This window comes from Oncorhynchus clarkii, chromosome 16, assembly GCF_045791955.1.
Source record: "Oncorhynchus clarkii lewisi isolate Uvic-CL-2024 chromosome 16, UVic_Ocla_1.0, whole genome shotgun sequence".
NCBI classification, from domain to species: Eukaryota; Metazoa; Chordata; class Actinopteri; order Salmoniformes; family Salmonidae; genus Oncorhynchus; species Oncorhynchus clarkii.
This window is the reverse complement of record NC_092162.1, coordinates 45,662,138-45,686,216: the sequence shown is the minus strand read 5'-3', so window position 1 is coordinate 45,686,216 and position 24,079 is coordinate 45,662,138. Positions and strand designations below refer to the sequence as shown.

Genomic DNA, 24,079 nt, shown 5'->3' with positions numbered 1-24,079 from the left:
CCACTCACTGTTTCTCTCACGAAATAGCAAAGGAAAAGGTATAAAATAATATAGCAGCCTATGCTAAACAGGTATGAACATACTGGTATGATATATTAAATAAGATGAGTAGATACAATTATAAGGATGGGAAACAAAGCTTTATTGTTCATTTTCACTTACTTACAATGAACATCACACTCAACAGGAGAGAACATCTGGAAAATGTCCACATCACTGACAAGTAGCAAAGGAGAGCAGGCTGCTCTGCTGGGTTTGAGGAAAAGCGTACGTGTCCTGTTATGACCCAGTATGTGGGTCAGTCAGCGGTGTGCCAGAAGGCTTTCAGCCTTGCATGTACTCTTCTTCATCCCCTCTTGGACTTGTATTGTTTAATGAAGATTTTGGGTGTGTTCCATCCCTCTGGGGCTTTCTTCAGTCCAGCTCTCATCCAGATCCTCTGCAGATCCTTCTCAAAGCGTTTCTTCACACAAGTACAGAAAATACACTATTAGAGCGCTCACAGGGACTGTAATAAGTGTTACAATCTGTCCAAAGCAGTGGGGACATTATTACTGAGGTAACATAAGCTGTGAGTGATAAGCAGTTAAAGGGATAATTCAGGATTTTGTCATTTTTAATTGGACCTTTATTTAACTAGGCAAGTCAGAACAAATTCTTATTTATTTTGATGGCCTACCGGGAAAAAGTGGGTTAACTGCCTTGTTCAGGGGCAGAATGACACATTTCAGTTCAGTTCTGGGATAGAGCGCCCAACGCTCTAACCACTAGGCTACCTGCCGCCCCAATGAGCAATAGGGCCCATTATCTATTTCCCCAGAGTCAGATGAACTCGTGGATACCATTTTTATGTCTCTGAATGCAGTTTGAAGGAAGTTAGAGGTAGCATCCAACAGATACCGATGGACTTCCAGTCACTGAGCAAACGCCTAGTTAGCATTGGCTTGTGAAACTACCTCTAACTTCCTTCATAATGGACAGAGACATAAAAATTGTATCCACATTGTATCCACGGGTTCATCTGACTCTGGGGGAGTAGATAAAGGGCCTCATTGCCAAAATCCCAGAGTATCCCGTTAAGAGTTTATACTCATAAGAACAACATTCTCCTTCCATCTCCAACCAAAACACTGACCTGCTTCTTCTTCCTCCTGCCCTCCAACACTCTCCTCCTCAGGAACTTAGTGCGTTTCAGCAGCTTCTTGTACTTGTGCCTGTTCATCTTCCGCCGCCGGATCTCCAGCACGTTCTTACAGCTGAGGGGCGTGACGGAGCCATCACCCTCCTCCAGTAGAGGGACTGCAAATGGGGGCAACACCTTGGTGTCCACCATCACATCTCCTTCCTCCGGGGGCTGAGGAGCCTCTAGCAGGGGAGGGAGGGAGTAGTGCAGGGAGAGCCAGCTCTCCAGTGGGGACACTGATAGATTACGAGGGACAAGGAACTCTTCCAGGTCTGGCTCCAGTGCCACCCACGGTTGAGGAGGCTGTGAGTTATCTGCTGCTGTTCCATAGTTTCTGGGTTTTCCATTTAGAGAAGAGCAGCAAGCAGGGAAGACGGGCAGTAGAGATCCACGCAATGACTGTACTGGAGTCTGAAGTGCACCTGAGCGTTGAAGGAGAATAAACAGAATTGTATCAGTTTACCATTTAAGCGATAGTGCCACATTTTAAAGTGGAACTGACAGCATTTTAGAAACATAAAAATAGTATTAAAATCTGTTCATATACACCCCCAGGAAGAATATGACACTTTTAAAAACATTTTCTGGCAAGCAAGCACTTAGATATGGTAATTTTGATAAATTCTTAGAATGTTGGGGAATTGCTTTTACTAAGGCACCTGGGAAAATTCTATAGCAATATAGAGTGGGAAATCAGCTATGCGTTTGGACAATTAATAGACACCGCAGGAAATAAAACTGAATAAAAACATCTGTCTCGTCCAGGACCGGAGTCGACGCAGACAGGTTTACCAAAGCCAATCAGAGCTACAGTAGGCCTTTATACAAACAAGTCATTTTCCACACAGGCCTGCCATCATTCACTTTGAACTGGACGGTGTGTTCACAGTCAGTAGCAACAGCACGACTTAAGATCAATAGAACGCATTCGCCAAAAGCCACAAAATATACTTGAATGGATTTCTGCAAATATGTCAATACCACATGAATCCTCTTACTTTTGGGAACTTTACAATCCTATTGATCCAACAACCATGAAAGGGTAGGCTCTCTCTCCCTCAGTTATGCACATCAACAACTAATGCTAACCAGAGCAAGATGAGCTCAAATCTAAGAAGGAACATTAGATAAACCCTCTCAAACTGTTCAGCTAGTTGGCCGTCAAAATTCCACTGATAAATGATGGATAATTGTAGCCTCCTCATCGTTCTGCGGCTTGCCTGCAACCAAGCGAAGCGGCTAAAGTTGGCAAGCAAGCTACTTTGACACAAATGAGAGAACACCTCCCCCTGACCTTTTTACTTGCCCTAGCAGAGCTGGTTACATGTTATCTAGAGCGTTTGTGACCAACTTATTTGTTTTGCCTACGTTTACTGACACCGGTCCTATTTTAACAGGTGTTGCGCATTCGAAAATTCATCAGTTATTCTGAGCTCTGACGAAAGTGCTCCGAAATCGAGTTGAGTGACTTTTGTGATCGCAGGAGATATGCTACCTGGATAAATCGTTCAAGTTCTTGCTAGCTAACCAAATGACACCTGGACTACCAAGAAATGTATTGGTGAATTATATTTATCATGCATTGACCTGCATCCATCTATTCTGCCAACAATGTTTTAGTGTACGTCATGGAATGTTGAGTCAAATATAACCTCAATTTAAAACCTCTTATAAAGTTGGTTTTGTAGCATAAACTGGTCTCTCTTTTTTTTTTTTACTGATATTATGAAGGTCTGTTTCACATCTGCTAAGTAGTTAAAATATTGTCAGTTCCACTTTAAGCTAGCTATAGATCTGATGTGTGTCTTGACAAACTTACCAGTTGCTCTGCAAAGCAGACTGAGGCGAGGGGCCACCCTTGAGATAAACATATCTACGATTATTCAAGTGGAGTCATCAGGAATGAATGAGTCTGTATGCTGCTCCACTGCGTGCCCTATGAAAAAAATGTTAGAGACCATTCATGTCAATTGTAAAAACCTTCAAGTTCCTTGGTGTTCACATCAACAACAAACTAACATGGCCCAAGCACCCCAAGACAGTCGTGAAGAGGGCACGACAAAACCTTTCCCTCCTGAGAAGACAAAGGATTTGGCATGGGTCCTCAGATCCTCAAAAGGTTCTACTGCTGCACCATCGAGAGCATCCTGACTGGCTGCATCACTGCCTGGTATGACAACTGCTCGGCCTCCAACGACAAGTTACTACAGAGGGTAGTGCGTACGGCCCAGTACATCACTGGGGCCAAGCTTCCTGCCATCCAGGACCTCTATACCAGGCGGTGTCAGAGGAAGGCCCTAAAAATGGTCAAAGACTCCAGCCATCCTAGTCATAGACTGTGCTCTCTGCTACTGCCCAGCAAGCAGCACCTGAGTGCCAAGTATAGGTCCAAGAGGCTTCAAAACAGCTTCTACCCCCAAGACATAAGACTCCTGAACATCTAGTCAAATGGCTACCCAGACTACTTGCACCCCCTCCCCCCTCTTCTACACTGCTCTGTTATCATCTATGCATAGTCACTTTAATAGCTCTACCCACATGTATACATTGTCTCAATTACCTTGACTAACCAGTACCCCCTGTATATAGCCTCGCTATTATTATTTCACTGCTGCTCTTTTATTATTTGTTACTTTATTTCTTTTTTTAGAAGGTATTTTTCTTAAAACTGCATTGTTGGTTAAGGGCTTGTAAGTAAGCATTTCACTGTAAGGTCTACATTTGATTTGAAGTGTATTGCTGGTACATAGTTTACACTTCAGGTAGTGCCCCCTTAGATATAGCTACGAACCGCTTTGATACAGGGTGTTGTTCGTAGCAGGTTAGGAAAGTATTCTCGCTAAACTTAACCTACTATGTCCTAACGTTAACCTCCGTCTCCTAACCTGCTACGTTAATTATTATAACATGCTGCGTAAATTATACTAACCTGCTACGAAAAAGTCACTATCGCAACTGAAAATAGTATTTCTCTCAACTAATTTAGCTGAGACACAATCTTTTCATACCGCTTTGATACAAGGTGATTTTCGTAGTACGTTATGAAAGCATTTTTGCTACCACCTAAGTCTCCTGATCTTCTACGTTAATGATCCTAAATCTACTGCGTAAATTCTCCCAACCTGCTACGAAAAAGTCACTTCAATATCAAAGTGGAGTAAAAAGAGTAGCTGCTAACACGTTAGCTTAGAGATTCTGTTGATTTCTATGACTGGTTGTTAGCTCTCTTGCTAACACTATCATGGAGTACTCGTCTCAAGGAATAATCCCAAACAGGTTTGACACGTTTAAAAAAGTTATGCTGTGTACTAACAACACAAGATTAAATCGGTAATTAAATTCATATTTTCGCAATGACTTACTTGACACTAGCTACAAGCGTAGCTAACGTTATCAATGATTTTCGTTTTTCAATGTGACTCCGGGAGACAACTTCCGGTCCACCTAAAACACTCTTCCTCTTTTCTTGTTACAAAATCTCCCTCGACAAGGTTCCGCCTCAGTAATGACCTGAATCTGCTCAATATGTGAAAATACACGGTATATATTTGGTTTATTATGGTAACCCTGAACAAAGGCGTTATGACCTAAATAAGTCCAATAACTTATTTCGTATAATTCGGACTCTTGTAGGATTGTCTAAAATCTCATTCTAGAAGGAGGGAGGCATGTTCTGATGGGAAGCATCTCCTGTTGCTAGCCTCAGTCAGTCGCCTCAGTCTGCTTTGCAATCATGTACACTCTTACTGACAGTTGTGGCTGCCCTGTGTGGTGTTGTTGTCTCTACCTTATTGCCCTTTTGTGCTGTTGTCTGTGCCCAATAATGTTTGTACCATGTTTTGTGCTGCTACCATGTTGTGTTGCTACCATGTTGTGCTGCTACCATGCTGTGTTGCCATGTGTTGCTGCCTTGCTATGTTGTTGTCTTTAGGTCTCTCTTTAAGTAGTGTTGTGTGGCCTCTCTTGTCGTGATGTGTGTTTTGTCCTATATATGTTATTTATGTATTTTAATCCCAGGAAGTCTTTTGCCTTTTGGTAGGCCGTCATTGTAAATAAGAATTTGTTCTTAACTGACTTGCCTAGTTAAATAAAAGGTTAATTAATTAATTAAAGAAATAAACAAAGAAATGCAACGGAAAACCAGGTCATGGCTAGAAGGGATCCAGCTTTTGTCAAATTAACGTAACATTTTAGCTAACCCTAACCCTTTTCCTAACCTTAACCTAATTCTCCTAATTCTAACGTTAATTTGACCAAAGCTGGATCCATTCTAGCCATGACCATAAAACCTTTATAAACAGACAACTTTAGGATACAGTAGTGAGTTAAACCTAATAAAATCCTCTGCAGAAAACTCAGTAAGACATCTGAATGAATCCAGGCTCTTTATTTCATATTTTGGCTATATTTACAAATGAAGGAAAACATATTTACAAGTTCATTTCTTACAGGAATGCACTAATAAAACAGAACACAAATACAATCTGTTGAATAGATCACACTGAAGCAGTGTTCATACATTTTCTAAATGATTTATCATTTGAATTCCAGTAACTTGATGTGACAGTGCGGCATTGTGCTTTACTAGATCCCCATCTCCAATGTGACTATCCCATAAAGCACAGCAGCTCACATAAAACAATTTAAAAAACAATATAAGTAACACCACTGGAGGGCACCATCACTCTGTTGAGTTATTGGAAATGTAGCTTTTTCTGTCTACACTGGACTAATGTGAAGACCCGAAGAGTATAGTCTAACATAAAGACATAGGTAAGGTTAGAAGTTGCGAGTAGTACCGGTATATCATTTATATTTGTAAAAAACTGCATCCGTCTCAGTCCTTTTCACGCATTGATACCATTTCTTCCCCCCTTGATGATTAGGAGTTACTGACTCAATCATATTTTATGCTGATCTGGTACATGTGGCACAGTTATGTAAAGGGAGATGAGCAGAGAAGCCTCAACTTTTACAGCGCTCTACTTTTAGAGACTGGTGGTGGTTAGCCACATCAAATAACTTATTTATAGGACATTCCTTCAACGGATTCATTCAGTTCAGGAAAATGATAAAGAGGTAAACAGTAGGCAACACACTTTTCATTGTTGAACTGTCACACAGGTTATGATGGCGTGTGGAACCGTGTTGTTGCCAGGATAAACCAAAATACCAAAAGGAGGAATGGCATCTTTCTTTAAGTCATCTTTAAACAGGGATCTAGGGCAAGAGGTGAATGTGTACAGTAACATTATTCACAAACTAAAGATCTAAGAATAGAATCATATCCAAAAGGCAGTTGAATATAAAAGATATCAGGGAAATTTTAGTTAGATATATACAGTATCTGTTCAATATCTGTTCTACATTCAAACTCTTTAGCTCAGATACCTTTCCTCACACATTTCTCAGCTCTGTCATGATAATGAGTTGTTCCCTTTTATTGAGCAGACAGTGTGGGATATAGTTTTAGTTTATTTTAAAACATACTTTTCAAATTGTACATGCCACACACTGTGTTCATTTGCCAGTGCTCAACAGAAGAAACAGAGTTGTATGTAAATGTAGAATGTAGAACTGTAGAACCCCCATCATGATTTTCACAAAAATAAATGTCATTGCCAGGTTACATTAGATTTGGCGTGGAGGGTAGGATTATACTGTATAACATGCACAAACTGTAGTATTCATCTCTGTACATCTCTCCCATAATATACTAGAAATATATCAACAGCAAATATACTGTATAATACAGTAATCCCCCATCCCCAAATAAATAAATAAATACAAACATATTTTTCCGCGGGTACCGATGGCAACACTTAGGCTGCATGATTTGTAATGTAGATTAGACCGGCAAACTAGCTGATTGGATGGACTACTACAGTACGTTATTCAATTCAGTTATGAATTACCCCTGTAGTCATCAACACATCTCTACATACCTGACCTCAGTAACCTGCTTGATACACAACAAAATAGACAACTATTTATGTGGACAGAAAGTGCAAAGCTAAAATTGCCTGTTAGGTTACAATTACACAAAACGAGGTGGTTCCCAATAATAATAAATCGGTAGCAGTTAGCAATGAGCATCCTGTGTGCAAAAACAGTGTGATCCTATAACATATCCTTTGAAACCATGCACTGTCCAATTACGGTCTGCTTCTGACCATGTTGATAAGGGTATAAATTAGTAATGAAGCTATAGAAAAACTGTATTTTAAAGGTTCACGGCTACATTTCCATTATTTCTTGTTAGATGACCATCTTCATTTTAATTTGCAGTATGAGCAGGTGAGGCTTGAAGTGCATTGCATATTGTGATGACAATATCCCAGTTATTGTATATTGAGAAGAAAATATTCACTCTGTCAGAGCAACTGTTTTTGGCTGTACAGTTCTATACAGTAAGTAACAGCTATGGCTAATAGACACATTACAATCACTTTACCTGAAAAATCACCTACACATTAAACTGTATTCGACATAACCAATAATGGACATTTTTTGTTGGATATTTGGTATTTGAGATTGAATGGGTTCAATCAAATTGTCACTATAATGTACAATCCATATGACAACACCAACATGCCCCTAACAAAGTCTCTGGCAGAATTCAATGGCACTGTGGCCACACTGTGTGATCTGCATGGCTATATACAGTAGGCCTCATTAAAACTGAACCACAGCTACCATTTGTTCACTGGGACAAATAAACCTATTTACTGAATGGGTAACATAAAGAGTGCTTCTGAAACACAAAGCCAGGCAGAAGATGTGTGTACAGACAGACGGGTGAGGGAGGGAGCAGAATTAACCAACACCGAGGAAAAGGACTTCCTCCCCTGGCATGCCAGCCGCCGCCCACGCCACCGCCGGGGCTTCTGGGAAGGGGTGGTCTGGCCTCACTGACCAGCAGGCTGGCCAGGGTCCACCTCCTCATCGTCGTCATTGGTTACGGCGAAAGCCTGCGCTCCTCTCATCTCCCAGAAGGATTGTGTCTCATGGGAATGCTTTAGGGATAGGAGACATCAGACTCTTACTAAAGGCTGACAGCAAAATATAGAAATACATGTGAAAACATCATACAATGTTTTATGAGAATAAGCAATGCAGGCCTTGTTCTTTCTTTGGAGTGACCTTTAAAATATCATTGACAAACTTGCTCTATGTGCACTTATGGGTACTTATTGGAGAGAGAGAGTCAGACAGTATGAAGAAAGTGCTAACCTGCAGATGGACATCCAGGAAACAATCAGGTGGGAGAGGCTAACAGTTCTGGACAGGAAGGGCACACAGACAGAGATGCATAAAGAGAGCAAGGAAGAGTTACACAACAACAGCGGTAGCCACAGCACACAGCACTGTTAGAACAGCAGATCAACTACAGTACAACTGCTTCAGAAGTACAACGACATCAGAAGTTACAATACCAATGCAAACAGCACATAACAGAAGAATAATTCATGCAAAGGCAGAGAGCACACATCCATGTAAAGTGTCAGGCCCCGACTCGGGATGGAGGATTTCTTACCGATGAGGACTGGTGATCCTGTGGCCGGTCCAGTTTGATACGGATATCTGACCCTTTACCCCCATCAGGTTTACCAGGACCTGGGTAATAAAACACGTGACCTGAATAGTGAAACTCCAGGATCAGGCTGCCCTATGTGAGACATATAGCCTTCTCTGATTCAACACGGCTATAAATCAGATATTCCTACATCATCAAAATGCCGAATGTTGACCTTAATTTAACCAGGTAGGTCATTTGTTTGGATCTATTAGGAAGACCTTCTCTTTTACAAACACGACCTGGCAAGCAACTGTAATTGACTATCCTCATATGTACCTTATGCCCTCTTTTATCTATATCCTCAATCTCCACCTTGCCCCCTAGTCCCCAGGGCTCTCTCTCTCTCTCTCTCTCTCTCCTCTCACCTGGCGAGCAGCCTCGGCTGGTGGTGCTCGTGCTGCTCATGCTGTCCTCCAGCCATGTGCTGTAGGTTAACGAGTCCCGCTTGTGGGGCGTCCCCGCTGACGACAGGCTCTCCTGGGGAACACATACATGCTGGCAGTTAGATGCATGGCAAAACACACACAAACATTAGCATACACACACACACACACACACACACACACACACACACACACACACACACACACACACACACACACACACAGGCACACTCACCATGCCAGTGTCGTAGTCCTCCATGGCCTCTGTCTCATTCTCCTCCACCACACTGGCGAAGCTGCTGGCGTTGGAGGAGGAGCGGGAAAGGTCGTGACCCTCAGGGATAGACTGGGCCCTGTTGTTACAAAGAGCAAACCTACACCCTGAGTCAGCCTGCAACACTATGCCAGGACCATGACTGGGTTATTGATACACCAATAGGACTATACAATGAGTTACACATACACTGTCTAGAGAAGATGTACATATTTGATTTGGCGCAATGTACGACGGACATGTTTTCTGTTTGATCCCGCAGTATTCTTAAAGTTTGTGAATTTTGCAGCAAGACCGTATTTATTTTCAAATATTTGTTTGGTGAACCCTTTCTGTAATACCCAAGACCCGGAGACTAGCACTTTACCTGAGGGTGCGGCTTTGCCTGGTGGAGCTGAAATTAACATTCTCGAGGCCATCAAGCTACTAACGTTACACTCGGAGTTAGTTGAAATGAAAACAGAGGTAGCTGCTACGATTGAGGTTCGAATACAAGAGGTTTCTGATACTTTAAAAGCATATTTAACTATCCTGCGAAACGAGACGGTGTCAGCTATCACATCACTCAAAACAACAACAGAGTTGCACACTATGACGATTGCAGCACTGGAGACCTCCACTACCAGTGTCTCTGACCTTACTACAAACCTGGAGGCTGACGTGAAACGCCTGACTGCGGATCTGAAAAAGGTACAGGAGAGCTGTATGAGCTTAGAAGGATTTTCTCGGCGGAGCTAGCATGTTGGAGTGAACGGCTGTGCGTGAGAGGCTCCTGCAACTTTTTTGCGAAATAATCTAATTTAACCTACTTTATGGCACTTTTTACAACAAACGTTTCTTTCTAGTACAAGATTGTAACTTTTTATATGAAAATGCCGAGTAATAAGCGACCAAAGGACAATAAATCCACAGCGGAGGCCTACTCCCCACTGAACAACGAGACAGACATGGCGGGAGGCACATGCAACAACGTGACACTTACAGAACTTACCCGGGCTTTGGGGGAGCTACGTGTTGCTATAGCTGAGAATCTTAAGGCCACTATTGCTGAACTGGACACCAAAATCGAGAGCATCATTCGAACGGTCGCTTCGCATGGCCAGAGTATTGTGGACCTTGAGAAAGCTTCTGAATTCAACGCTGGTAGGATCGACGAGTTAGAGAAGCTATGCACGTCATTGCAGGATACTGTGCAGAGGCTTTCTGTGAAAGTGGTGGACCTGGAGGGCCGATCCAGACGTAATAACCTTCGCGTTGTTGGTCTGGCAGAGGGGGTAGAGGCGGGCTCTCGCCCCACCGACTTCTTCGCCAAGCTATTGAAGGATGCAATGGGATAGGATGTTTTGGATTCGGATCCCCAGCTGGACCGCGCACATCGCTCCCTTGTCCCAGTGCCTGGACCGGGCAAACGTCCTCGCCCAGTAATCATCTGTTGTTACAGTTTCAAGACCAAGGATCTTATCCTGCGTGAAGCTCGAATGAGGGGCAACCTGTCACATAAAGGGCATCCATTCCGTGTCTATGAGGATTATGCGCCCGATGTGGCAAAGCATCGCGCCGACCACAGAGATGTCATGACCAAACTCTACAAACTCCATCTTCGCCCAGCCTTACTCTTCCCTGCAAGACTAAGAATTACCCCGCCTTCCGGTGAGAAGATTTGTCTCTCCTCGGTTTTGGACGCAGAGAAGTTTATCCTGGGATATACACCAATCCCCCGTACAGGTTAGAGTGCCTTGTTATTGCGTGTTAGGGTCTGCTCATGGACTCGAATCCATACTATACCATATTGGGTGAAAACGTATTAAACAGGCTCAACAAGGGCTACCGAACATGTAAGACGCTGAGCAGACCAATGGATGGCGGTCAGAGCTCTAAATTAACGTTACATTCACTTTCATCCCGGCTGTGCTCAGCGATGCATATTTTTTACTTCCAGGTTTGATCACTGACACCTTCGGACGGATATACTTATATTCCCCCACTTTTGTTTTGTTTCGTTATTTATTTTACAATCCTTACATTATTCTTACTACCATACCATTTATTTATTGCTTGCAGGGGACTGGGGGTGATGGTTGGGAGGGGGCAGACACCTGGTTAGCAGGTTGATGTTTTGTGCCGTTCTGCCTTTCTGGCCGTGGGCCTCTCTCCTGACTAGAGTCCCACCAGCCCTCTGTAGTGCTTATGTCTGTGTAGGTGTGCGTACATATAATTACTATTTGTACTTTATTACTATTTTCTCTTAGCATTTTAGTATTATGTATGTGTATATTTTAAATCAGTGTAGATTGTTATTCTGGGGTATGAATGTTTGTATGTGTATATGTGCATGTGGATGTATATACATATTCTTTAAATCTATATTTTTATATATGATTTTTTTGTGTGGGTATGTATACATACATGTATATGTGTATATGTGTGTATGTATGTGTGTGTATGTATGTGTGTGTGTATATGTGTGTATGTATATGTGTATGTATGTATGTATTTATGTATGTATGTATGTATTTATGTATGTATGTGTGTATGTGTATGTATGTGTGTGTATGTATATGTATGTGTTTATGTATGTATGTATGTATGTATGTATGTATGTATGTATGTATATATATATATATGTGTATATGTGTGTGTATGTATATGTGTGTATGTGTATGTGTATATATGTATGTGTGTGTGTGTATATATGTGTATATGTGTGTATATGTGTATATGTATGTATGTGTGTGTGTATATATATATATATATATATATATATATATATATATATATATATATATGTATATACAGTGCCGTGCGAAAGTATTCGGCCCCCTTGAACTTTGCGACCTTTTGCCACATTTCAGGCTTCAAACATAAAGATATAAAACTGTATTTTTTTGTGAAGAATCAACAACAAGTGGGACACAATCATGAAGTGGAACGACATTTATTGGATATTTCAAACTTTTTTAACAAATCAAAAACTGAAAAATTGGGCGTGCAAAATTATTCAGCCCCTTTACTTTCAGTGCAGCAAACTCTCTCCAGAAGTTCAGTGAGGATCTATGAATGATCCAATGTGGACCTAAATGACTAAAGATGATAAATACAATCCACCTGTGTGTAATCAAGTCTCCGTATAAATGCACCTGCACTGTGATAGTCTCAGAGGTCCGTTAAAAGAGCAGAGAGCATCATGAAGAACAAGGAACACACCAGGCAGGTTCAAGATACTGTTTTGAAGAAGTTTAAAGCCGGATTTGGATACAAAAATATTTCCCAAGCTTTAAACATCCCAAGGAGCACTGTGCAAGCGATAATATTGAAATGGAAGGAGTATCAGACCACTGCAAATCTACCAAGACCTGGCCGTCCCTCTAAACTTTCAGCTCATACAAGGAGAAGACTGATCAGAGATGCAGCCAAGAGGCCCATGATCACTCTGGATGAACTGCAGAGATCTACAGCTGAGGTGGGAGACTCTGTCCATAGGACAACAATCAGTCGTATATTGCACAAATCTGGCCTTTATGGAAGAGTGGCAAGAAGAAAGCCATTTCTTAAAGATATCCATAAAAAGTGTCGGTTAAAGTTTGCCACAAGTCACCTGGGAGACACACCAAACGTGGAAGAAGGTGCTCTGGTCAGATTAAACCAAAATTGAACTTTTTGGCAACAATGCAAAACGTTATGTTTGGCGTAAAAAAAACCACAGCTGAACACACCATCCCCACTGTCAAACATGGTGGTGGCAGCATCATGGTTTGGGCCTGCTTTTCTTCAGCAGGGACAGGGAAGATGGTTAAAATTGATGGGAAGATGGATGGAGCCAAATACAGGACCATTCTGGAAGAAAACCTGATGGAGTCTGCAAAAGACCTGAGACTGGGACGGAGATTTGTCTTCCAACAAGACAATGATACAAAACATAAAGCAAAATCTACAATGGAATGGTTCAAAAATAAACATATCCAGGTGTTAGAATGGCCAAGTCAAAGTCCAGACCTGAATCCAATCGAGAATCTGTGGAAAGAACTGAAAACTGCTGTTCACAAATGCTCTCCATCCAACCTCACTGAGCTCGAGCTGTTTTGCAAGGAGGAATGTGAAAAAATGTCAATCTCTCGATGTGCAAAACTGATATCAAATCAAATTTTATCAAATTTTATTTGTCACATACACATGGTTAGCAGATGTTAATGCGAGTGTAGCGAAATGCTTGTGCTTCTAGTTCCGACAATGCAGTAATAACCAACAAGTAATCTAACTAACAATTCCAAAACTACTGTCTTGTACACAGTGTGAGGGGATAAAGAATATGTACATAAGGATATATGAATGAGTGATGGTACAGAGCAGCATAGGCAGATACAGTAGATGGTATCGAGTACAGTATATACATATGAGATGAGTATGTAAACAAAGTGGCATAGTTAAAGTGGCTAGTGATACATGTATTACATAAGGATACAGTCGATGATATAGAGTACAGTATATACGTATGCATATGAGATGAATAATGTAGGGTAAGTAACATTATATAAGGTAGCATTGTTTAAAGTGGCTAGTGATATATTTACATAATTTCCCATCAATTCCCATTATTAAAGTGGCTGGAGTTGAGTCAGTGTCAGTGTGTTGGCATCAGCCACTCAATGTTAGTGGTGGCTGTTTAACAGTCTGATAGCCTTGAGATAGAAGCTGTTTTTCAGTCTCTCGGTCCCAGCTTTGATGCACCTGTACTGACCTCGTCTTCTGGATGATAGCGGGGTGAACAGGCAGTGGCTCGGGTGGTTGGTGTCCTTGATGATCTTTATGGCCTTCCTGTGACATCGGGTGGTGTAGGTGTCCTGGAGGGCAGGTAGTTTGCCCCCGGTGATGCGTTGTGCAGACCTCACTACCCTCTGGAGAGCCTTACGGTTGAGGGCGGAGCAGTTGCCGTACCAGGCGGTGATACAGCCCGCCAGGATGCTCTCGATTGTGCATCTGTAGAAGTTTGTGAGTGCTTTTGGTGACAAGCCAAATTTCTTCAGCCTCCTGAGGTTGAAGAGGCGCTGCTGCGCCTTCTTCACAATGCTGTCTGTGTGAGTGGACCAATTCAGTTTGTCTGTGATGTGTATGCCGAGGAACTTAAAACTTAAAACTTAAAACTTGCTACCCTCTCCACTACTGTTCCACTACTGTTCCATCGATGTGGATAGGGGGGTGTTCCCTCTGCTGTTTCCTGAAGTCCACAATCATCTCCTTAGTTTTGTTGACGTTGAGTGTGAGGTTATTTTCCTGACACCACACTCCGAGGGCCCTCACCTCCTCCCTGTAGGCATAGAGACATACCCCAAGCGACTTACAGCTGTAATCACAGCAAAAGGTGGCGCTACAAAGTATTAACTTAAGGGGGCTGAATAATTTTGCACGCCCAATTCTTCAGTTTTTGATTTGTTAAAAAAGTTTGAAATATCCAATAAATGTCGTTCCACTTCATGATTGTGTCCCACTTGTTGTTGATTCTTCACAAAATAATACAGTTTTATATCTTTATGTTTGAAGCCTGAAATGTGGCAAAAGGTCGCAAAGTTCAAGGGGGCCGAATACTTTCGCAAGGCACTGTATATATATATATATATATATATATATATAGTGTTAATATTTTTATTAATTTTTTATTAAACATATTTTGTTTATGGGGGGAACGTTTCATTTAACAAATCCTTGTTCCGATCTCCTGACCCACAGTATGTAAAGGTACGGCTGACTATGTCAGTTGCGGATGGTTTATTTTTTGACCGGCAGTGCTTAGCAATATAATCTTGAGGCTATATCTTGCTTATCTCTGGGATTGACCCAGGATGACGCTTAAATGCGCAATATGTTTAAGTTGCAACTTATTCTGTTTAGGTTTATTAGATGCTAACTGAACACTTAACTCGCGGGAGCCTCCTCAGTTCATATGTTAGCAGAAGTTCTAGGATAGTGAGAGGTGAACGTATAGTTGGGATTTTATTTTTGTTTTACCTCTTGTTCGAGGTCGCGCCGTGCTTTTTTGGCATCGGCCAGACAATGTGTTTATTATTTTTATTTTTCCTTTTTTTTCTCTCCTGTTTGTACATGCCTGTTAAATGTGGGTTGATGGGGGGGTAAGTGTTGGGGAAATTAGGGGAACAGGGTGGGAAGTAAAGGTGCTTGCAGGGGGGGAGGGGTGGGTTGGATACTGCTCGGGTGTAGGTGCTACATATGCTGATCGTGATGGTTTGGTGCGCTTTCTTACCTTTTTATCAAGTTACATGGAATGCAGGCCACCATAGGAACTACAAACGAGAGGAGGGCGGGGCTTACATTCACTTCCTGGAATGTCAAGGGTTTAAACGAACCAATTAAGAGGGGCAAGGTCCTAGCCCACTTGAAAGCACTCTCGTCTGATATTATATTTTTGCAAGAAACCCATCTGAAGAATAACTCTCATAGCAGACTTAAGTGTAGGTGGGTGGGGCAAGTGTATCACTCTAACTTCTCTGCCAAAACGAGAGGCACAGCGATTCTGGTACGGAAAGGAATTCCCTTTCTACATAAAACCACTATTGCGGATAAAGAGGGTCGGTATGTGATCGCAATAGGAGAAATCCACTCTACCTCAGTAACTCTACTAAATATCTATGGGCCAAACATTGACAACCCCTCTTTTTTCAAAAGAGTCCTTGCCCTGATTCCAGATATCTCCCATACTAACCTGGTCATTGGAGGGGACCTTAACTGTGTGCTAGACCAATATTTGGATAGATCCTCTACCCGGCGAACCCCTACCTCCTATTCAAGCGAATTCTTGAATACCTACATAAAAAATTCGAACTTATTTGATATATGGAGGATCGCTAACCCTACGGGTAGGGAATACTCCTTTTACTCCCATGTTCACAAGGTTTACACTCGAATTGACTACTTTTTGTTGGATGCTAGACTACTCCCCTATACCTGTAATGTGAGGTATCATGATATTATAATCTCGGACCACAGTCCACTCACCTTCTCCCTGAGATTGGGTGACATTGTACCAAACGAGAGGGTCTGGAGGTTGAATCCTCAGCTCCTCACAGAACCAACATTCTGTGAATATCTTAAAGACCAAATTACATTTTTCTTTGATACCAACGACAACACAGAGACCTCCCCAGCATTATTGTGGGAAACACTGAAGGCTTAGCTGAGAGGCTGTATCATCTCCTTTCAGGCTGCCAGGAGTAGGCAAAACAGAGGAAAACTGGAAGAACTGGAGGGACAAATTCACTTACTGGATAGGGAGAATGCTAGCCACCCATCTATGGAGAAACATAAAAAAATTACCTCTTTAAAATTTGAATATAATCAGATTCTCTCAGCTAAAATTGCTAAATCTTTTCTCTATGCCAAGCAAAAATATTTTGAGTTTGGTGACAAACCACACAAATTACTCGCCAGACAACTTCGAAAAAATGTGAGTGACCGAATGATTCACAGGGTTAAATCTGCATCTGGGGAATTACTCTCTTCCCCCAAAGACATCAATGACAGATTCCGGCAGTTTTATGAGACTCTATATACATCTAAAGCGGATCCTAACCCCTTAATTATGCAAACATTTTTGGAGGACTGTAATCTTCCTGCCCTGAACCAGGAAGATTCTAACTTCCTGAATAAGGAAATATCTCATGATGAAATTCGAGAAACAATTAAATCTCTAAAGAGTGGCAAGACCCCGGGCCCAGATGGATACCCTGGTGAATTCTATAAAACATTCAGCAACACGCTCTCTCCCTATCTGCACAAAATGTTGGTTCAGGCCAATCAGGATGGAGCTCTCCCTTCTACTTTGGACGAAGCGTTCATTACAGTTATACATAAGAAGGGTAAAGATCCAGAAGAGGTAGGGTCATACAGACCAATATCTCTCCTTAATACAGACCAAAAGATTTTAGCAAAAACTCTGGCTAACAGGCTTAGCACTTTAATTGGCAAATTGGTCCATTCGGATCAGACCGGCTTTATCCCTAACAGAAACTCATTCTTCAATCTCAGGCGCCTCTTCAATATTATGTATTCTCAGAGGTTACCCAACGTGGACCTTGCCGTCATATCTCTTGACGCCAAAAAGGCCTTTGACCAAGTTGAGTGGCCCTTTCTATTCAAGGTCCTACAGAAATGTAATATTGGAGATAGGTTCATAAATTGGATCCAGCTTTTATATAGGAACCCCTGTGCCAGAATACTCACTAACCAATCATTGTCGCCCCGATTTAACCTCAACAGGGGGACAAGGCAGGGTTGTGCGCTGTCGCCTATGCTCTTCGCCCTAATTATCGAACCGCTCGCTCAGACGATTAGATCTCATGCAGCAATACACGGCTATAATACTAAAGATACTCTAAATAAGATCTCCCTATACGCAGATGATATCCTCCTCTATGTAACAGAACCCCAGGCTAGTATCCCAGCTATTCTTGATGTGATCAATTTGTTTGGTACCTTCTCGGGATACAGAATAAATTGGAACAAGAGTGAATTAATGCCCATACGGTCGCAAAATACCTCCTGGCTAGAACATCTCCCATTTAAGTTATCTTCAGAAAAATTTACCTACCTAGGAATTGTAGTTACCAAACAATACTCCTTACTATTTAAAGAGAATTTCCCCTCTCTGATACAAAAACTCAAAGCAAACATACTATTTTGGAGAACTCTCCCAATTTCTCTGCTTGGAAGAATTAATGCCATTAAAATGGTCTTCCTCCCACAACTGCTCTACCTATATCAGAACATCCCAGTATTCATACCTAAATCCTTTCATAAACAACTGGACTCAATTATCAATCCTTTCATCTGGGATTATAAAACACACAGGATAGGTAAAAAACACCTCTGTAAATCCAAGATGGAAGGAGGATTGTCTCTCCCAAATTTTATATTTTATTACTGGGCCGCTAACCTCCGCATTGTTACGTTTCTGCTGGATGACGTACTTCCGGCATCCAGCTGGCTTGGTATGGAGCGTGAGGAGTGTCACCCCTTCTCTATTGGCGCTGTGATTTTGTCGCCTGTCAATCTGGAGATGTCACTTTATTGTAACAATCCTATTATACATAGCACAGTCCGAATCTGGAAGCAAATTAAAGTCCACTTTGAGCTTAGACCAATGTCATTCATGCTCCCTGTCGCCAGGAATCCCTCCTTTGCCCCTTCTAACCTTGATAACACCTTTGAGCGATGGGGAGAGTTGGGGATAAGTACCATAGGGGATTTATACATAGAAGGGACCTTTGCTTCCTTTGAGTTGCTGAGGGAAACTTATAACCTTCCCAGAAGTAATTTTTTCAGATACCTACAAATTAGAGACTACGTTAGAAAACACCTCCTAACATTTGGGAATGCTAAACCTTCCATGTTTGACGGATGCATAAAAATATGCCCCACCTCCGATAAACTGATATCGCGTCTATATGATGCTTTTCAATCTGTTAGCACACCTTCCACTGATGCCATCAAGGCAAAATGGGAGAAAGAACTAGGGACTGACATCTCGGTGGCAGACTGGGAAGAGAGCTTGGAGTATATCTACACATGCTCCATTAATTCCAGACATCGTCTCATACAATTCAAGGTATTACACAGATTACACTATTCCAAAACTAAACTGCATAGGATATTTCCTGACACATCCCCTACATGTGATAAATGTCAGGCTACGGAGGGTACACTACTCCACTGCTTTGCCCTATGCTCTAGCTTGCATGGTTATTGGAGTGGAATTTTTGGGATCCTCTCTGAAGTTTTGGAGACTTCAATAGATCCAGACCCGCTTCTGATAATCCTGGGAGTATCTGAGTCCCTAAACGGATTAACCAACCCCCAAAAACAACTAATCTCGTACGGTCTCATCTCGGCAAAAAAACTAATATTGTTGTTTTGGAAGAGGAGGGAAGCGCCCTCTACCAAATTATGGCTCAGTGAATTGGCAAACACTGTACACTTAGAAAGAATTAGATATATTCTGAACAATAAATTATCAACATTTGATCAAATCTGGCAGCCTTTCCTCTCCTACTTGGACGAGTCGACGCTGTGAATTTGTACTTATTAACGCACTCTCAATTGTAATATTTTAATCTACCTTTCGGCAGCATGTGATGGCCCTGCCACCCGAGCAGTTGGGAGGGGGGGGGGGGGGGGTTGGGGGAATAAGGGGGGGGGGGGGGGGGATAGGGGGGGACATCTTCCCTCTTTCTTTCTACGTGTCCTTGTTTTGTATGTCGTGTTTTGTATTATTTGTTCTGCATCCAGAACTCTGGGTCTTGTTGTTCCTGTATGCTCTTTTATGTTTAGATAAGAATTGTATACCTGTCTTGTATACCTATACACCATTCTTGTGTGTGTTTAATAAAAATATTTGAAACAGAAGGATTTTCTCCTGGCAGTAACCCGGAGACTGGTATCAGTCCCAGAGTCAGCGGAAATGCCTCGCGCCACGGATTTCGTCTCTGGGCTGCTGAAAGAGGTTCTCGCCATGGATGAGAAGCCCCTGATTGATCGTGCCCACTGGTCACTGCGGCCAAAGCCCCGGGACGGTGAGAGGCCCTGTGACATCATTCTTTCCATGAGAAGATGGAGATTCTCTGACGAGCCCGCAATACCACTCTGAGCTTTCAAGGACAGAGCTTCTCTATCTACCAGGACTACTCCCCCACTGTGTCCAGGCAGCGCACAGCTTTCAGGCCAAACAACTGCTACGGGACCATCCAGGTGTGAAGTACAGACTGCGATTCCCGGCCCGTCTATGGCTTTCTCATGATGGTAAAGACTACACCTTTCGATTCTCCACAGGAGGCTATGGCTCACATTCAACGTCACATCAAGAAGTCTTGAATATGCTCATAGAACAGAAACTGTTGTTCGCTAACTGTTGATAGTAAGTAAGTAGCCCACCTGTGGTATTCTTATGTTTGGTTATACCTGGACTATTCCTGTATAGTTCGGGAGTTGACGAACCCACTCAGGTTTATTTGATGTGATTTAATATTTTGGTCCAGTGTAGTTGGGTTTATGTAATTCCTTTGTTTCCATGCTGTCTCATTGACCTATTGAGTTAGTTTATGGATGGATGGGGGGGAGGAAGGAGGTTGAATTGTTTAGTTCTAATGCTGTCTTCTTTTTAGTTTCTTTTTCTGTCATTTTTACAAGTATCTTACACTGTACATTATTGCTCTGAGACAAGTTATCCTGGGGCTTTTGGGTATTCATTGCTTTTCCACTCTACGCTCTAATGGCAGGGTTGTATAACGGGAATGCTCAGGGTGGGCAAAATAATACCATCAAGTACATTCCGTGGAACATCAAAGGGGCTAACAACCCTGTGAAACGTAAGAGGGAGCTGACACATTTAAAGGGTTTGAAGGCACATTTTGCATTTCTACAAGAGACTCACTTGAGGACTGGGGAGCAATGTAGGATTCACAGGGACTGGGTTGGTCAAGTGTTCCACTCTAACTTTCATAGTAAATCAAGAGGTACTGACATTTTGGATGATACATGTACTCCCTTTGTAGCTTCTGAGGTTATTCCTGATCCTAAGGGACGATACGTCATAGTAACTGGTAAACAGTTTTCTACCCTTCTTGTTTTGGCTAGTGTTTATGCCCCAATTGGGATGATACAAGTTTATTTTCTACCTTTTTATCTGCTATACCCAATTTAGATTCCCATTTGTTGATTTTAGGGTGGGGGGTGGGGGGGGATTTCAACTGTACAATATCCCCAGTTCTTGACAAGTTCTCATGAAGAACTACATGCCCATCTAAATGTGCCCTACTTGTTCAATCTTTTCTGCAGAAATATGCTGTGTGTGAGGCCTAGCGTTTCCTACACCCTACAGATAGACAGAATAATTTTTTTCTCATGTTCATCAAACATACTCCCGCACTGATTACTTATTTTTGGACAAAACACTTCTGCCTAAATTTCAGAGGTGTACTTGTGAGAGTATTGTTATTTCTGACCATTCACCATTACTGCTTGAGCTAGAGTTACCCCAGTAAACTCCTATGTGTTATCGATGGTGTCGTAACTCCATTTTACTCTCAGATAAGGAGTTTGTCAATTTGATTTCTGCTGAAAACCCCAGGTATGTACGGCTCTTCTATATGGGAGTCCCTCAAAGCATACCTACGTGGCCAAATTATTTATTTTACAGCCAAGAAAAACAAAGCTCACTCTCAGCGGCTTCGAGATGTGAGCGAAGCCAAGGCTACATTGGATGTATGCTACAGATCCTTCCTCTGACCTATATAAAGAACACCAGCTACTCCAATCTGGATTTGACAAGGTCTCTACCAGACAAGCTGAACAATTACTTTACATTTCTCTCTGATATATATGGCACTGTAATAGAGCCGTCTCCCCTTACAGCCCTTTTTGGAGTACTGCCCATAGGTACCCCCCTGTCAAGAATTCAGTCAGTGTTGCTCTTACTCTTTCGCTAGACGGCTAATACTACAGAACTGGAAGATGGCAGCTCCCCCACCTTATTAATATTGGGTGGGAGATGTGTTGTGCTCTCTGAATTGATTTATTTTTCAATTCAATACACGTGGAAACTCCAAACTGTTTAATGATGCTTGTGCTTCATTCCGGTCTTACTTTGAACAGTCCACCCTCAGATGGCATTCTTATAAAAACAAAAACAAGTCTGTATTTGACCCCCCCGTGACTTACTGGTTGGAGGAGCATTTCTTTGTGTTTTTGGGGGGGAGGACATTGAGGTTGGTGATGTGCCTATTGATTCTTATTGAACGTGACTTATGCATGCCTTATTCCTCTTGCCCTGTCAGAGCCTAAAATGTGAGCTTGTATTTCCCTGTTTTTTAATATGTTTACACTTACCTTGTATAAAAAATTTAAAAAAACGTGGAAACTTTAATTTTGGTCCAGTGGATGGTCAGTCTAGGGCCATTACTGTCTGTGAGTGTGAGTGGTTGCATTACTCCACCCCTAATAGGCTGCTGTAAATCTGTCCTTTGGTCTGGAGTCCAAATTGCAGACGTTTGGTTCCAACCGCCGTGTCTTTGTGTGACGGGGTGTGGGTGAACGGGTGAATGGATGAATGCATGTGTATTTCCCATCGTAAAGCATGGAGGAGGAGGTGTTATGGTGTGGGGGTGCTTTGCTGGTGACACTGTCTGTGGTTTAACCAGCATGGCTACCACAGCATTCTGCAGCGATACGCCATCCCATCTGGTTTGGGCTTAGTGGGAGTATCATTTGTTTTTCAACAGGAATATGACCCAACACACCTCCAGGCTGTGTAAGGGCTATTTTACCAATAATGAGAGTGATGGAGTGCTGCATCAGATGACCTGGCTTCCACAATCCCCCAAACCTCAACAAAATTGAGATGGTTTGGGATGAGTTGGACCGCAGAGTGAAGGAAAAACAGCCAATAAGTGCTCAGCATGTGTGGGAACTCCTTCAAGACTATTGGAAAAGCATTCCAGGTGAAGCTGGTTTGAGAGAATGCCAAGAGTGTGCAAAGCTCTCATCAAGGCAAAGGGTGGCTATTTGAAGAATCTCAAATATAAAATATATTTTGATTTGTTTAACACTTTTTTGGTTACTACATGACTCCATATGTGTTATTCCATAGTTTTAATGTCTTCACTATTATTCTACAAAGTAGCAAATAAAAATAAAGAAAACCCTTGAATGAGTAGGTGTTCTAAAACTTTTGACTGGTAGTGTAATTATTTCTTATTTTTTGGGTTTTCAAGTTGAGTAAATTATTTATATTGTTTATTGTGTTGTCTTATTATGTGTGTAAAACTGAAAAAACAGAGTTTAAAAAATGATGTACATATTTGAGGTTTCTTTGGGGTACCTAAATCACATTGTCCTGGTGATGTTGAACTTTCATGTTGATATGACGATTACATTTGAATGTGAATGATCATATTGGCCTATATCTGTGATTGCATCTACTCACATGTTCTTTGTGGTGAGCACCTCTGGTGAGCTCTGATTGGAGGAGTTCTCAGACTTGGGGTCCTGAGTCGCGTGGCCACTGTCAGGTGTCTTCTGTGTGCCAGGTAAACACTCCCTGCTGCTGAGGGGGGAGGGAACAATGCTGAATAAGAAGGGCAGGAGGGTACATACCAACAAAGCGACAGGGCACTGGACACAAATACAGGGACGTGGTATCAGAGAGAAACATAGAGGCATAGTCACTAACATATCAACATCATGTTTACAATAGTCACGAGTTCACACTGACATTTTCTCGTGGACTTCCTGGATGTTCTCGATGCCGATGGCACTGCTGCGCCTGGAGCTGAAGGGACCAGACTTCTTCCTGGTTGGACTCTTCCCAGGGATGATCAGAGACTGATAGGGCAGGGGTAAGAAAAACCAGTGAGAACCATGACATCCCTTCTATCACAATAACAGCCTATCAATAGCCCAACATGGCATCTGTGTCTACTGTTAACGGCTAAGCTTATTGCACCATTATGAGCTGTTCCATTTTTCTGTTAATGCTATTATGTTAGGTGCTATTATATATCATCACTTGTATTTTCAAAATGCCGTAGCTTTTAAGGTACAGGATCATCGTTGAACTAAATAGTGAGAGTATAGGCCATCTACACAGGAAGAATACAAGA

At 42.0% G+C, this 24,079-nt stretch overlaps 2 protein-coding genes across 16 annotated transcripts in view; both read right to left on the bottom strand.

Moving 5' to 3' along the window:
- Positions 1-121: 121 nt before the first annotated feature.
- LOC139367655 (aurora kinase A interacting protein 1) lies at positions 122-4,634 on the bottom strand. Its single transcript, XM_071105925.1, has 4 exons — positions 4,546-4,634; positions 3,003-3,119; positions 1,136-1,605; positions 122-463 (listed from the first exon to the last, which is right to left on the bottom strand). Exons 2-4 carry the CDS (start codon positions 3,052-3,054, stop codon positions 347-349), a joined length of 639 nt encoding a protein of 212 aa, XP_070962026.1. The 5' UTR covers positions 3,055-3,119; positions 4,546-4,634; the 3' UTR covers positions 122-346.
- Positions 4,635-5,555: 921 nt separating this feature from the next.
- LOC139368582 (rap1 GTPase-activating protein 1-like) overlaps positions 5,556-24,079 on the bottom strand; it is a 124,482-nt gene continuing 105,958 nt past the window's right edge. For 7 of the 15 annotated variants that reach the window (XM_071107630.1, XM_071107617.1, XM_071107623.1 and 4 more), the window contains 7 exons: positions 23,692-23,801; positions 23,404-23,520; positions 9,381-9,519; positions 9,128-9,239; positions 8,721-8,800; positions 8,417-8,464; positions 5,556-8,199 (listed from right to left, as the gene is read on the bottom strand). In XM_071107630.1, coding sequence (XP_070963731.1) covers positions 8,456-8,464; positions 8,721-8,800; positions 9,128-9,239; positions 9,381-9,519; positions 23,404-23,520; positions 23,692-23,801 — 567 coding nt within the window. In that variant the 3' untranslated portion in view covers positions 5,556-8,199; positions 8,417-8,455. Of the gene's footprint in view, positions 8,200-8,416; positions 8,465-8,720; positions 8,801-9,127; positions 9,240-9,380; positions 9,520-23,403; positions 23,524-23,691; positions 23,802-24,079 lie in introns of all 15 variants that reach the window. The other 8 variants (XM_071107629.1, XM_071107616.1, XM_071107620.1 and 5 more) reach the window with 4 other exon arrangements.

Coding starts and splice junctions, on each gene's coding strand:
- LOC139367655 (XM_071105925.1), bottom strand. CDS start 3,054: ATGTTTATCTCAAGGGTGGCCCCTCGCCTCAGTCTGCTTTGCAGAGCA. Junction 1,606..3,002: donor TCTGCTTTGCAGAGCAACTG/GTAAGTTTGTCA, acceptor TTCAACGCTCAG/GTGCACTTCAGACTCCAGTA. Junction 464..1,135: donor GCAGGAGGAAGAAGAAGCAG/GTCAGTGTTTTG, acceptor ACTTGTGTGAAG/AAACGCTTTGAGAAGGATCT.